Consider the following 16967-nt stretch of genomic DNA (forward strand, 5'->3'; position numbering starts at 1 on the left):
AGATATGGCAAAGAAAGATGAAGAAGAGGAAAAGGTAAGAGAAGAATGAGAAAAAAAGAACAATCTCCTTCATCTCTCCTCTGTTTCCATTCTTCAAGAACCCATCAAAGATTACAAATTTTTTTTTTTTTAATCCCCCGGTCTTCAATTCGAATTCGAAAACAAAAACTGCGACAAATTAAGAGTTTCACAATTTTTTTATACGTAATTGTTGAATTACATATAAAAGCTGAATTCATATACTATTAATAACTCGAAATTAAATTTGTGAATATTAATTGACTCGAAAATTTACAAAAGTCAACAGTACTTGGGTCCGGGATGTTGAAGAAGTTCGCGATGTCTATCTGTATGGGTTTCTACCGTAGAAGAGAGAAGCAACTGGGTAAGAAAGGGTTGTGTTTGGCAAGTCAGAAAGTGGAGAAAGAAGTTGAAGGAAAAAAGGTGACAGACAAGTTAGATTTTTCTTTTTCTTTTGTTTGTTTTTTTATTTTTGAAAATTATTTAATAATTAAAAATATTTTTTTAAAAAAAAAAAAAAAAAAAAAGAGAGGGACGTAGTAAGGTGTAAATTAGGAGGGTTGAGAGATTGACAAATGGCCCAATCAAAACTGTTGATTCCTCACATGGCTCTAAGCAGACTCACAAGAAAGTATAGATTCTCTTCCATCTTTTTCGTGTTTTATATTTTATTTTAATATAATAATAATAATTAATTAATTGATTAATTAATTAATATTTTATAAAATAAGCACCTTAATTTTATTTATTTATTTATAATATTAAAAATGTAAAAGTGGGTAGGGAATTCTGTAAATGCTAATTTTTTAAATTAACTAAAACCTTGAAATTAGGCTTTTTACTCATTTGTTGTCTGATATTCTCGTGACACGTGGATATGCTTAGATGGCATCATAATCAGATCAGACAATAAAGCTGTCTGTTAATTTATTTTTATGAGGTTGGTGGATGTCAATTAATTTAATATTAATTAATTTATTGTGGTGAAAATTACACAAAAAAAATATAATATTTTATGAATTCTTATATTCGTTAAAAGATTTTATAAAATTAATATATTGATTATTAGATATATAAACTTTAAAATAATTAAAAGTAATGTATATCGATATATATATATATATAATTTTCCCTTATTCAAACGGATAAAATTAAAAATTGCGATTAAAATATGAAAGAAAAAAATTATTATATTTATTTAATAATTACTTGAGAGTTTATTGGTGGGTATATATAATATTATTATTAGTGGGTTTTTTTTTTTTGTTATTGTTGTCGATTATTTTTATTATTACTAGTGGAATTGATCATTATATAGTTGTCACTAACTATTTTGTTATTATAAATAATTAATAATTAATAAATATGATAGAAAGTTAAAATTGAATATAAAAATAAAATCTATTAAGTTAGTATATAAATTAATAAAATTTAATATAAAATAATAGTAAAAATCTTCAAATTTCATAATTAAAAAAAAAATACTAATGATGGAAAAAAAATTTGTAACTTATAATAATTACCTCCAATTAAAAAGTAAAAAGTAGGGTATAAAATTTGATTTCTCTTTAAACATTTTGCTCTAGTTCCAAGGTAAATTCAGGGGAGTCCATGATGACATTTCATTGATTATAAATTAAATTTTCAAATTTCAAAATTAAAAAAAAAAAAATTCTCTTCTTTTTTTGGGGACAGAGTGAATCTCATCATGCACCCCACTTCTATATTTTAATTTTTAATTGTAATTGGGGTAATAAAACACTAATATACATGTTGTATAAAAAAATTTAATTTCAATTATATTTAATTTCGCTTTGATTTTTTTTTTTTATATATATAGTTAAGTGGATAAGAGTTATAGGTTAAAAAAATTAAATAAAAATTTATTTTTATTGAATTTATGAACTTTTTTATTAATAATTTTATTTATATATTCTAAAATTTGATAAAATAATTTTAAAAAATATATAAATGTAATTTTTTTATAAAAAAAAATTATTTTTAGTATTTTGGTAAGAGAAACATGAAAGATAGACATAGATTCTTTTATATGGTTTTTAAGTTAAATGTATATAAACCTATAAGTTAAAATGAAATAGTAGGAATTATGGGGAGAATATAAAAATATAACAAGTAATTATGAAGGGAGATATTTTTCTTTATTTAATTTTGCCCTTTTTTTTCACATGAAATGAGTGATTGTTGAAATTATGCAATGCATGTTGATGACACTTTAAAAAATATATATATATATATATATATATTCATCGTAAACAAATTTTGAAGAAGTCAACAATAGAGGCATAACAAAATATAGTTGTCATTGAGAGAGTCGTAAATAAACTTTGAATTAGCAATTTGTTCGTACATTACTGCAAATTGAATTTCTAAATATTGTAATCTATAATCAATGTCTTGGCTAGGGAGGTGCTCTTAGTTATTGGAATGTATTTTAATCTCTGTAGAAAAATTTAAGGAACTCGAGAACTGCCAGTAAGCATAGTTGAAAGCTTAGCATTTTGGACATCGATTCAAATAAGAATCTCTCACTTTATTATCTATTATGGAATTGGAGTTTAATTATAAATAATACGGTACTTTGCGTAATTTAAAAAATATTCATAATTAATTACAAGTTACTAATGAAGTCGGAACTGGTTATTTATTACTGTTTGTCATGTTTTAACTGATTGTTTGATTCTACAGTTTCAAATGCATGATAATACACTGAAATTGGTAAGATGAGTTGGTTGTATTTTCTTGATGCATGTATCGCTTTTTTTACGTAATTTATAGTTAAATTGTAAATCTGAAAATTAAATGTAAATAAAAAATTACTTGATTAAGTAAATAGATGTATCGTTTTGCTAGATATCTTGAGAGATGGTAGACAGATCGGGTACATAGGGAACCCTACCGTGAATGTTGTCTCATACCGGATAGGGTATCGAGGATTTGTATTTGGCACTCATACCGGACAGGGTATGGGGACGACCTGTTTCATCCTCATACCGAATGGAGTATTGATAGATGATATTTTTTTGACGGTCATACCGAACGGAGTATGAGAACGGCCGGTTAGTGAAAAATATTGAATAAAAGTTCACGCGTAGTGAGTACATTTCTATGGACCCCCATGGATACTAGTAAGCAAATAAAATAGAAAGTTGTTGTTTCGAATGTTTGAATATGAGATTATGATATTGGTTATATTACTATCTCTATAGGCCAATTTTTGAAAATCTCACTACGATAAATATGCGGTAAATGATTTTATTTATGATAAATGAATTTATTTAAATTAAGATCTCCATTAATTATTTTTATAATTTTTATCACCCTTCATTTCTGTATCGGTGAGTAGTATGATATTCTTACTAGACTAGTGTAACTCATTTTTTTATTAACTATTTTAGATCAAAAAGACAAATATCTAGATCTCGATTCATAAGAGAGTTGCAAATAGGATGTTCAATTGTTTACTTTCTAGTTATTTCTTTAATTTTTTGTTATTCTTTTATAATGGTTATTCCCGTAGTCTTATTGGGTATTCTGAATTATTGTGTAAGTGTAAACTCTAACACTATTATTTTACTTCTGCATTCAATTTATAATTTATTTCTTTTTAAGTTCCGGATCACTACAAAAACTGGCCGAAAATGACCAGGCTGAGGCAAACTGTCGCCGCGGGCGGTGGTGCTGCCATGCCAGAATTCTGAAATTGGTCAAAAAAAATATTTTTAACACTGATTTTAGATTTTTTTGGGATATTTCTATGTACGTAAAGCGTGTTTTAATCTATGCAAGAAAAATCATAAAACCTAGGGACCGCTAGTAGGCGTAATAGAAAGTTCAATGTTTTAGATACCGATTCGGGTAAGAATCTTTTACCTTATTCCCTATTGTAGAATTGAAATTTAATTATCAATAATACGGTATTTTGTGTAATTTAAAAAATTTTGAGAATTAATTATAGGTTACTAATGGAGGTAGAACCGGTTATTTATTATTGTTGTCTTGTTTAACTGATTGATTAGTTTTCTAGCTTTAAATGCATGATAATATACTGAAATTGGTAAAATGATTCAGTTGTGCTTCCTTGATGTATGTATTGTTTGTCTTGCATTGATTTACAGTTAAATAGTGAAATTAAAAATTAAATATAAACAGAAAACTGATTGATTAAGTGAATGAATGAATGGTAGCTTTACTGGATATCTTGAGAGATGGTGGATGGACCGGGTACATATAAAACTCTACCATGAACGTCGTCTCATATCGGACGGGGTATCGATGATTGATATTTTGGCGCTCATATCGGACGGGGTATGGTAACGACTTGTTTCACCCTCAAACCGGATGAGATATTGAGGGATGGTATTTTTAGCACTCATACCGGATTGGGTATGGGGACGGCTGGTTGGTTGACAAGGTTAGATGTTGGTTCACGCGTAGTGGGATATCTCTATGAACTCCCATGGATGTCAATAGTCAAATAAAAATAAAAAATTATTATTCTTATTTACTTGAATATAAAATTATGATGTTGTTGAACTATTGTCTTTATAGGTCGGTTTTAAAAATCTCGCAATAGTAAGTATGCAATAAATGATTTTACTTATGATAAATTAATTTACTTAAATTAAGAGCTCCATTGGTTGTTTTTATGATTTTTACCAACCTTTAGTTTATGTATCAGTGAGTAGTGTGATATTCTTACAGGACTAGTGTAGCTCACCCCTTCATTAACTATTTCATATTAAGACGATTAAGATTCAAATTTCGATCAACAAGGGAGTTGTGAATAATTCACCACTTAAACTCCTTCAAAAGGTAGTGAAGGTTGTCATAGGATGCTCAGTTGTTTACTTTTCCTTTATTTCTTTGATTTTTGTTTGTTCTTTTATAATAGACATTCTCGTAGCCCTATTAAGTATTTTAAACTATTGTGTAAGAAATGTAAATTCTAACTCTATTATTTCTTCAATTTATGATTTGATTTCCTTTTAAGTTCCGGACCGTTACATAAAATGTCATAATTATTATTATTGTGGATTGAGTTATAATAATAAGTTTTAAGAATCTTTTTGTACAATAAGGTTTTATTTTTTTCGGTGTCATTTTTAACTAAAGCTAAAAACATGATCCCGATTAACTAGGTACTTCTAATAGATGGTAGATGTCTTACACATGTGAAGATTACTCCACCATTATAACCCCTATATATGACACTTGATTTAACCTATTTGTTATTTCCTAATGAAGAATTTGTGTTTTAAGTGACATTGCTTTTTATAGACATGATAAAAAAACTCACATCCTACCAAAACCATCCATCCTCAGAGAACTTATTTTGGGTTTTAACCGAAACTAAATTAAAAGGGAGTATATTGGTGTAGATTTTTTAAATGTATCTAACCAAGACAAGGTATGTTTGAGTTTATATTATAATTTTTTTTTGAACTAGATTGATTACTATTTATTAATGAAAAATTTAAAAATCTATAAAATAATTAAAAACATATAAAGAAAGAAAAAAAAACCCTAAACCACACATTACATGTAACAACCACAATTTTTTTGTTGTGATTAAATAATTAATAAATATAAATTTTATAATTAATTTATTTTATTGTATTTTATTTTATTTTATTTAGAGTAAAAATAAAATAAATTTGATGAAAAATTTAATTGAAAATAATTTTGGAAAAAATGGGTAAAAATTTAGATTCTGTGGGTATTTTTTAAAGAAAAATCAGAAAACATGGGCCAAAACGCAATTTTAAAAAGTTTTATCACGTCAGACGCCAGGTCAACAGTCCTGACCAACCAGGACACGCCAAGTGGCAGAGACACTGACACGGGAGGCCACGCGGGCGATTCGCGTGCCTGCGATCGAACAGCTGAGGTCCGTTTTCCCGCGCACGGTCGGCCTAGATGCACTCCCTCCCAAACGTGAAAGAACGACTAGATTCAAACGCGATCAGACAGCTCAGAATAAATCTCGATAGACGGCCCAGATTGGATCGTGATGAACGATCCATATTCACTTCCTATTTAATCGCAATCGGACGGTTCAAATCAAATGCGATGGACGGTCCAGATCAAAATCGGATGGATATAAATAACCCCCATCCGCACCAAACCCTAACCGTAGCCGCTAGAACCCTTCGCCGGAGAAGACGACCCAGCCGCCAAGGAGCTGACCGCTGCCACCCATCGTCGCACCAGAACCCTTTCCGACCACCAAAAGGTAAAAACTTTCTATTTTGTACGAAATTCAATTTTAAGCTCACTCATTGCCAAATCGGAGTGAAAAGATCGGTCAATTGATCGAAAAATACCGGCGAAACCCGATGGTGCCACCGCGGGAAATTTCACAAAACACCTCCGATGAGGCCCTCTCTGATTCCCATTTTGAGTAATTTTTTTACCGTTGTGATCGCTATTTTCTTCTTTAAATATTGACCAAAGTAAAACACCCAACCGCAACGTGAGCCGGAGGAGCTGCCACACCGGAGAGTCCAGCCGCCGGTACTATTAGTGCGTTTCAGTTCCCAGAGAAAAATTCAGGGAACCTAGGGACCGCCCGTAACCGCAGTAAACAGTTTAGCTTTTCAGACGTCAAATTGAGTAAAGATCTCTCACTCTATTCCCTATCATAGAATTGAAGTCTAAATAAATAATAATACGATATTTTATGTGAATTTAGAAAATATGCATAATTGATTACGGATTGCTAATGGAGCAAGAACTAAAAATTCTCTACTGTTGTTTTGTTGATTGTTTTACAGTTTATATACATGATAGTACCTTATTAATTGATTTTATGGTTTTGAATGCATGTATGATTTATTTTATGTGTTTACTGCTTAATCGGAAAAAAAAAAAAATGTTAAACGGTAAAAATTGTGTGATGAAATGAATAGATAAAAAGACAGCCTTACTGGATATCTTGGGAGATGGTGGATGGACCGGATACATAGGGAACCCTACCGTGAACGTTGTCTCATACCAGACGGGGTATGAAAACTTGATAATTTGGCGCTCATACCGGATGAAGTATGGGGACGGCCCGCTTCACCCTTATACTGGACGGGGTATTGAGGTTTGGTAAATTGGCACTCATATCGGATGAGGTATAAGGACGACCTATAATTGAGAATGATAAATGAAAGGGTTCACATGTAGCGAAAATATCTTTATGAGCCCTGATGGATACCAGCAGACTGGTAAAAATTATGGTAGTTATTGTTTGGTTTATTAATAATGAATATGAATTTATAACATGTGCTATGATAACTGATTATGCATGAGATATTGGTCTGTATGATATTATTGCTCTTATAAGTTATTTTTGTAAATTCCACGATGGTAAGTGAACGAGAAATGATTTTATGATTGATAAATGAATTTGTTAAATTTAATACCCCATTAGTGGTTTTCGATTTTATATCAATTTTACGTATGTGTCGGTGATATAGTGTGATATCCTTACTAAGCTAGTGCAACACATCATTTATTTAACCATTTCAGATCAAGAGAATCAGATTCCAGAGCCCGATCCGTAAGAAGATTGCAAGAAGATGCTATATATTTTTTATTTTTCATTTGTTTCCTTATTTCTCGTGTTTATTTCAAAAAATGAATTTCATAATACTATTTAATACTTTTAAGTTATTGTGTAAGGAATGTAAATCTTAACCTAAGAAATGTAAATCTTAACTTTTTATTTTACTTTCGCACTTAAGTTATTCTATATTTCTTTTTGGATTTTTTGGGTCGTTACATTACATATGTCACTTCTTCCCTTCCACACAATTGTCTCTTTCACCTTTTTCCTTCAGCTTCATCTTGACATATCCATACACCCATCTATGCTTTTTAACTCCCTCATTAGACAATACTCTTTTTGGAGACCACTGCAAATAGAGAAAACCATGAACCTCATTGTACTTTTTCATTTTTCTGAAGTGTTTGTTGTCCATCCTCTCCTGTACAACAATAAATCATGAGCCACTAAGTACCACATATTCACGACTCTTATATAAATGAACTATGTATTTGGTATATTCATTATCCACTCATGTCCTACTATTGCCATCTATTACTCTAGTTGTCTAGTAGTCTGATGATGTTGTGAGGATCTTTAGTTTAACAAATTGCAGGGTTATCACCACCTTTATAACTTTGCCTTGCAACACTACTCCAACACTGGGGTGGAGTGAGATGGGTTTCACCATAAAATCATGCGATAAAAAAAAAAAATCACAAACTTGCCCCGAACTAGTATATTATGTACCTATATCGAATTCAATTTTTATAAAATTCACCTCAAACCTGTCAGTCGTCATCTTTAATCTTTTAATAATTAGTAAAAAAAAATTATTATTATAACTATTATTATTTTAAGAAGTTTAACATTAATAATCGAAAAACTGTTATTTATTACCACTAACTTATTAATTATTATCAAGAATTAGATATTTGTTTCTCATACTATCTTCATATATGTATTAACTATTGTCATATAGACACCACTTTATTCAATTTACCTATTTTTCATTTGCCAACATTTATATAACTATTTATTATTTTATTTTGAATACAATAATATTCATACAACACAAATATACACCTTATTTTTCTTGATCTCCTTATTTCAATTTTTATAACTAATAAAATTATTAAAAAAAAAAGTGTATCTTAAAAACTTTCTATAAAAATATACACAAAAAAATTATCCTAAAAACATTAATACCACTAAAAAAAATACTCGTATAAATAATAAATATAAAATATTCAATAAAAAATAATTAAATTACTATAAATTTTGAAAAAAAAAAAAAAAAAACCCATATATAACTATGACCCATATTGGAGAATATATATATATATATATATATATATATATGAAGAGAGTGAGTGTGTGGGCTATGATTGCCCAATCAAAGTAACTTGTTGGTTCCTGCATATATTATGTACGCAAGTACCTTGCAGGACCCTCACATTGAGAGTGAATATACACGTTACCTTGGGAAAAAAGGTCAAGGGTACTTTGGTACTTTAACGTTGACAATCCTTCCAATTTTGTACTGACCAGGGGCCTGTACTTTTTTTTTTTAATTCAAATAAAAAATTTACTTTTTACTTTTAAGACCATTAAACGCCGCCACTAGGAATCTCTCTTAATTGTTGACCGAGTAAAAATGTGCGGTCAAAATCGTGATTTGACCAACCTCTAAGTGTAATTATTGTTGTTTTATTCTCCCAATTTATTCAAACTTTGAATCAAATTATTCCGTTATTGAAAAATTGGATTTAATTATATAATTTAATTACTTTAATTACCTAAATTTTGTAAAATTACAATTTTTGGGTTCAATATAAAATCATTGTGACAATATATAAGAACTCAATTTGATTATTTATAACATTAAATCGTAGTAATTTTTTTTTTCCATGCATTATCTAATTCTTTTAGTAGTACAATTTCTCATAAAAAATTAGTTACATATATCATATGATTCGCACATTATATTGTGTATTGTATTGATGATAAAAAAGTTTAGGGGAAAATAATTCATTATATTATTGATATGGTATTTTTAAAAAAAAAATTATGTAAACCCAAATGAATAAAATGTGTGTTTACAACTTTCAAAATAACAAATTATGCCACCGACCAAAAAAATAATCATTACATTAAGTTATAGTCTATGAAAATTCTCAATATCAAATTATTATAATTTGTATTATATTAATCAACTCATAAAATATATTTAAATAAGAAGAAATTTAATTATACATAATTAATAAAAATAAATATTTTATTTTTTAAAATAAATTATAATCACGGGTTTATGACATACGGTGTATAATGCTAATCACGCGAGACATGTCTTACAACAGAAGTCTAATAAAACAGAGACATTAGTTTTTTGGTTCCAATTGGTCAACACTTTGGCGCGGCATAGAGTTGTCAATCCTTATCTCAAAATTATTATTTATTTATTTATTTAAAAAAAAAAACTTTTTGTAATTTACCCATAAAGGCCTTAATTTTACATAAATTGCAAAATGGTCACAAACTTTACTTATATTGCCATTTATTCTAGCTAGATTAGTTAAATTACACATTGAGTACTCAGTAATGCAGGTTTATGGCCTTTTAATAATTCAGATCCCTTCTCCATGCATTATTAAGAATCTTTATATGGTGTGGATTTTATTGGGGGGGGGGGGGGGGGAAATTAAAATATCAATAATAAGAATATATATATATATCAATTATTACTCATTTTTATTAATTTTTTATAATAAAAAATTATATATCTTATTAATTAATTAGTACGATAATACAATCTCCTAATGATATTATATTGTACGTCTCCGTTATGACTTGAATTTATATTTTCATAAATATATATAAAAGTAAAGTTAGTTCCGTAATAATAAAAATAATAGAGATTTAGAATATATGTTATTTTAATTTTATGTACATTTAGATTTTTGTGTGTTTGAAAAGTTAATTATGATTATGATAATTAAAGTAAAAATAAAAAATAAAGAGAAAAGATACTAGTTTAAAAAAGTGAAATATAAAGTTCATAATTTTATGCACTAATTAAAAGTGACGAGAACTACAATCGTCCTAATTTTTAATATTTTTTAAAATTGATAATTTAAAAAAATTAAAATTTATGACTAATAATCATTCTAATTTTTTTAAAAGATAATAATTTTAATTATCTTAAAATACTATATATATATATATTTATATTAAAATATAATTTTTTAAGCCTTTATTATATATTATAATTATTTTTACTATTAAAATTTAGCTGTCATATAATATTTATTTCATCTAAAAAGATAATCAATGATTGAAATTTAATACAAGCTTATCAACTCATGCACGAATAATACTTAATATTAAATAACTAAAAAAAAATATCACTTTAAACTTGAAAATAACGTTAAAAAATAATTTTAATCATGATTTATAACATATACTTTTACGATACGAATCTCATATTAATCATAACTAATGTCGAACTAATTATCTACCTGAAAAATAAAATTTAAACTAAACTCTAGACTATATTAATATACTTCTGTTAATAAATGAGTCTAACTTATTTAAATTTTAAAATAAATAAGTTTGTATGCTATATATAATTAATGCTATTAGGACCACTACTACACATTAATATAGTTTAGGTTAAATTATCAACATCATTGGTTTCCATTTTTAATGCGGTAGTGATGGTCGAGCTCTAAATTAATCCAATACGAAATCTTTAGTTTTAGTTCAATATAGTCTAAATTACATGATGTAATTATAAAATAAACGAAAATTTTCAAAAAAACTAAATTGTTGTAACATGAGTTTTTATTATTTATACCAAATATTATATTGTTAAAATGGAAGTTTTCTTATTTTATAAAACAACCAAATAAAAAATTATGCATTAACTTAAATTAATGAATATAGTTGTGGTATAAGGTCTAATTTTACAATAATATATGGAGAATATTTTTATTTAAATTTAAAATTGAGGGTTTAAGTTATTATTTATTATTCACTTAAGTTACTTAGAGTGTAATTTATACGAGTTTGTTTGAGCACTAATCGAGATGCTAAGTGAATTTTTTGTATGTTTGTAGTTTTTGTTGTGAGTTTTGAAAGTCTTGTTAGATTATTTGTTCACTGAATATACTATTAGTAAAAAAATTATTTAATATTTAACAAAAATAAATGTAAAAAGTAGTACTAATTTAAAAAAAAATTAGGTTTTAAGTTTGACGAAGATGGATTTTAAGATTTTTAAAGTAAAACTTATATATATATATATTTTAAAAATTACTTATTATATATTTTATATTTAAATATGTTAAAAATAAATTTACCTTTGATTTTTCTTAAAAACATTAGAATTTAAACTAGTTAGTCGTAAAATTATTATGAAATGCAAAAATCAAAAGCTAAAATCTCCGGGGTTAAAATACAAAATTTTAGACTCACAAAAAGTTTCTTGCTCTAAAATTAATAATTGATTCTTCAAGTAATAGTGAAGTGAGGGAAATAGCTTTTTTCAAAGAGAAAAAAGTTCAAATTTCAATTACTAACAAATCCAAAAGGGAAATAGTAACATTAAAAAGGGGCTGCATGAAAACCAAAAAGACATTAGGGATATATATGAAAATAAAAAAATGCAAGACGTGAAATAGCAAAATATTTGAGATATGAGGGACCAATCTGAAATAAAGAATATTTTTTCAGTTTTATAAGCCATCCCCTCACTTTAAGCAGTTTCAGTTTCTCTCCGTTTCATTTCAGTCTATCTCCGAGACGCCTCTTTCTCTTTCTCTCTCCATTTCTCTTCTCGCCGGAATCCGGCGACATGCCCAGCGGATAATTTCTCCGGTGAACCACCCGGAAACCCAAGATCCAATCGAGCTTTCGCGAATTTCGGTACGGTTAATAAATTTGTCATTGCCAAGGGATTTTTGTGAAGTCTCTTATATGCACTCGCTTCATCTTTCATCTTGTATAGTGAGATCCGATTAGTTGTCTTTTCTGGATCCGAATCCGCTGCATGGGCGATGTTTTGGGATCCAAATTCATTCTATGGGCTTTGATTTGGATCAGACTGTAGCCTTTTACGGTCTTAATTGTTTCTCCATGCTTCACTGTTCTATTTTTTTTTTCTTTTTGGAAAGTGCTTTTGAGTTTTTTTATTTGTAATTAGTTCGTTTTTTCGTGGATTTTTTTTTCTTCAGGTGATTCTATTTGGATTGGTCGGAAAGGAATGAGAAAAATTTGACGGGCAATTGTGGTGAATCTGTTCTTCTGTTTGGAGATTGGAAATTTTATTGGCCTTTTGGTTTTTCCTTAACTCCTGATTTGAATTCATTGATATAAGGAGCGACTTTTTTGAACTCACAAGAATTGGGTTAGATTTGGTTTTTTTTTTGTCTATTTCATAATATAAATGTCTCGAAGGTGGCATTTTTTTGAGCATAAAATGTCAGGTGGATATGTTCGATTTGATTTGTTAATTTGATGGAAGGGATAAATAAATGGAGATTGATCGGGTGCAAAGATCGGAATTTGTTTTCTGGGTATTGGGAGCAAAATGGATAATTTTGGTTTGATGGTAGCTTTTTGACATCTCATCAAGATTGTTTTTGCTTTGCAAAATTTGCTTCATTTTGTTGGGTTAAAGTAAAAGCTTGTTTAACATGGCAAGTAAATATTGTCTGAATTATATGATGGAGGGGGGGAAGGGAGAAGAAGTAACTACTTTTTCAATAGTGAATACAAGGGGAGGAGTGAATGATGGTCGTTGCCGATTGGGATCAAGTGATTCACTTCTCCCTGGTCTTATAGATGATGTTGCATTAAATTGTCTGGCTTGGGCTTCTAGATCGGACTATGCTTCGTTATCATGTATAAACAAGAGGTTTAATAAGTTGATTAAAAGTGGATATTTATATGGGTTGAGGAAGCAGTTGGGGATTACTGAACACTGGGTGTATTTGGTATGCGATCCCAGGGGGTGGGAAGCCTTTGATACCAAGAGAAAGAAATGGATGGTGCTGCCAAAGATACCCTGTGATGAATGTTTTAACCATGCAGATAAGGAGTCCTTGGCTGTTGGGAGTGAATTGCTGGTTTTTGGGCGTGAATTATTTGAGTTTGCAATTTGGAAGTATAGTTTGATTCATCGTGGTTGGATCAAGTGCGAGGGAATGCACCATCCTCGCTGTTTGTTTGGATCAGGTAGTATTGGTTCTATAGCTATTGTTGCAGGAGGGAGTGATAAGAATGGGAATGTTTTGAAGTCTGCAGAGTTGTATGATTCTACATCAGGTACATGGGAAATGTTACCTAACATGCACTCGCATCGTAGGCTGTGCTCTGGTTTTTTTATGGATGGCAAATTCTACGTTATTGGTGGGATGTCAAGTCCTACCACATCTTTGACCTGTGGAGAGGAGTTTGATTTAGAGACGAGGAAATGGAGGAAAATTGAGGGAATGTATCCAAATGTTAATAAGGCTGCTCAGGCTCCCCCTCTTGTGGCAGTTGTGGATAACCAGCTATATGCACTTGAATACCTTACCAACATGGTGAAAAAGTATGACAAGGAGAAGAACACATGGCATGTGCTGGGAAGACTTCCAGTCAGAGCTGATTCATCGAATGGCTGGGGCCTGGCATTTAAGGCTTGTGGGGAGGAACTTCTTGTTGTTGGTGGGCAACGTGGTCCTGAAGGCGAAGCTATTGTGCTGAACTCTTGGTGTCCAAAGTCAGGGATCAAAGATGGCACCTTAGATTGGAAGGTCCTCGGGGTGAAGGAGAATATTGGTGTGTTTGTATACAATTGTGCAGTCATGGGTTGTTGAGGATACGTTTAGATTGACTACAGGAGGTACGGGCATCTACAACATGATCTTGCTTTTTAGGATGCTTCCCTGCATATTTTCTCTGATTGACTAGGATTAATTTTCAACTGATAGATCCTTTTGAAGCTGGGATTAGGAATCCTTCACTTAACGTGGCTGTATTTGATCGTGTGTCCAACTTCTGATTCTGCAGTTTTATTTGCTTTTGATAGTACTTTGAGGTCACTCTGAGAAATGTTCTGTTCTCTTATCTTGTTCTTCAACCATTTCTGATCCCAGCCAACTATTTACACCAATAAATTGAAAGGTCGTATTCTTTTACATATGCTTTCTCTTTCATTCTTTTTTGCTTTGGTGCTGTATGATTTTATTTTGTATACCAGGGAAAATAAAGTACTTCTACTTGGGGAATTAACAAAATTAATCTCTTTAGGGCAAGAGAATGGTTGTATCTCATTGTTAGTTGATTACTAACAGATAACTGATCTATACCAGTTTAAAATGCTGCTATGTTTTTGTATTAATATGGATTTTTCATCGAAGCAACAAGCAATTATTTTGTACAACAGTATACACTGAATTGACATTGACCCATTATTATCAGTAGCTTTATATACAGCTCCGTAAATTTTGCTTCTAATAATAATGAAAACATATCCATGTGCATAGCATATGAAAATTGTAAGTAACTGTGTGATGGATGCAAAAGCCATAGGTGAATTATGGTGTTGATCTTTGTTGTAGATTCAAGCATATGGTCCTGACTTTTTTCCGTGGGAATTTTCGATTAACAATCCTCTTTTTTTCTCTCTTCTGCATTCTTTCTGATTATCTGCTTTGTTGAATCCATACTGAGGACTCGACTAACTGGTTCTCTCCATGTTTTTCTCCGATCTCTCAAAAAGTTCATGACTTCCAATCAACAGGCCTTTCTCTTCTGCAATCTCTCCGATCAATCTAAAACAAAATAGGTCATTCCCTTGAGGTCTGTAAAACCTGTGATTGTGGTGAAATAGTCTCCTCCTCCATTTTTAGAATCTTGCAGAGTTTATTGGTGGGAAGAGGGCTCGATTATAGTGTCAGCACATGGGATCAATTTCTGACCCCATTATACATCTTATATTGTAAGCATGTTATGATGTTAATATTCTGTGTCAGCACATACCCAAAAACAAATAACTGTAACCCATTATTATTACATATATTTCTCTCTATATATATATTGCACCAAAAAGTTCCACCAAACAGTTGTTCTCTTTTCTCTTCTGGGAAATGCAAAGAGTATGAGATTTTCCAAATGTAATGCAATTTCTGTAACAACACTCATCAAACCCTTGATTTACCTACCATACATGGGTTGAATGTGTATATATATATATATATATACACACACATATGCATGTATATGTATGTATCTGGGGTTGGGTCAATGGAGTGATGGTGTAGACCATGTGAATCAATGCCTTGGCTCGGGTAGAGTCCAGCTAATCAGGCTAAATGTATGATTGAATTGAATGTAAGCATAATTCGTATTTATTATTTTTATTTTATTTAAATGTATGAGAATATATATATATATATATATATATATATATATCTTTGTAGGTGGGAAAGGAGGTGGCGGTTGAGTATAAGATGAATCAAGCGGTTATGCCAAACTATTGATAAGGGAGGGGCCCACTCTGGGCCCAAACATATCATTTCAGACACCCCATACCAGGGCCCAAATGAAGACAAAAGCAGCAAATGATACGCCAACATAAAGCCATTACCCCCATCATCAATCTTTATATATATATATATATACACAACTATTTTTATTATTTAAAAATATAAAATTAATAATTTAATTGAATTTCATCATTTAATAAATATTTTATTTATTGCATTTGTTTATGTAATGCTCATCAATCAATTATTACAGGGAATTTACTTAATAAATTACTCCATTATTTACAAGAGAATTATAATTTTTATATTTTTAGACATATGATAAGTTTACTTTTATTTTTTATTTAATAATTATATTCTCTTACCAACTTTTTTATTATAATTATTTTTTAAATTCAATTAAATAAAATATAATTAATTTCAAAATTAAAAATTTCAAAATTTTAATCTTGGATTAAGGATAAGGTCTTTTTTTTTTAAATAATAATAATATGTACATTTTTTTTATTACGTTATTATATTCTAAAAAATCATTACATTATGATTATGCAATTTGAAAATCATAATATTATGTATTTATTTTATGTACGATAAATATATGTATAAGAAATAAAAAAATAATAAACAATAAATTCAAAAATTGTTACTTTTTAAGTATTTAGGTCTCGATATTTTAAATCTATTTTCTAACAAATGCAAAAATTATTTACATGAATAAAATATTTGCTCGTATAATAATTTATTCCGAAAAAGAAGATATTAAAAGAAAAAGCCAAGTCATTCACACGTGTGGAATTATTAGTACTGCGACACATATCCAAATCCAAATAGTCACAAGTGTGGCTCGTGCGGTAATTCAT

The 16967-nt window shown here is 29.4% G+C and overlaps 1 protein-coding gene across 1 annotated transcript; it reads left to right on the forward strand.

Annotated features, from left to right (window-relative positions):
• The first annotated feature begins 12330 nt into the window (after positions 1–12330).
• Positions 12331–14759, forward strand: LOC110815604 (Galactose oxidase/kelch repeat superfamily protein). Its single transcript, XM_088214452.1, has 2 exons — positions 12331–12499; positions 12808–14759. Exon 2 carries the CDS (start codon positions 13270–13272, stop codon positions 14434–14436), a length of 1167 nt encoding a protein of 388 aa, XP_088070578.1. The 5' UTR covers positions 12331–12499; positions 12808–13269; the 3' UTR covers positions 14437–14759.
• The last annotated feature ends 2208 nt before the right edge of the window (positions 14760–16967 follow it).

The sequence above is a fragment of the Carica papaya genome, chromosome 2 (genome assembly GCF_054855325.1).
Source record: "Carica papaya isolate Zhongbai chromosome 2, ASM5485532v1, whole genome shotgun sequence".
In the NCBI taxonomy this organism is placed as follows: Eukaryota; Viridiplantae; Streptophyta; class Magnoliopsida; order Brassicales; family Caricaceae; genus Carica; species Carica papaya.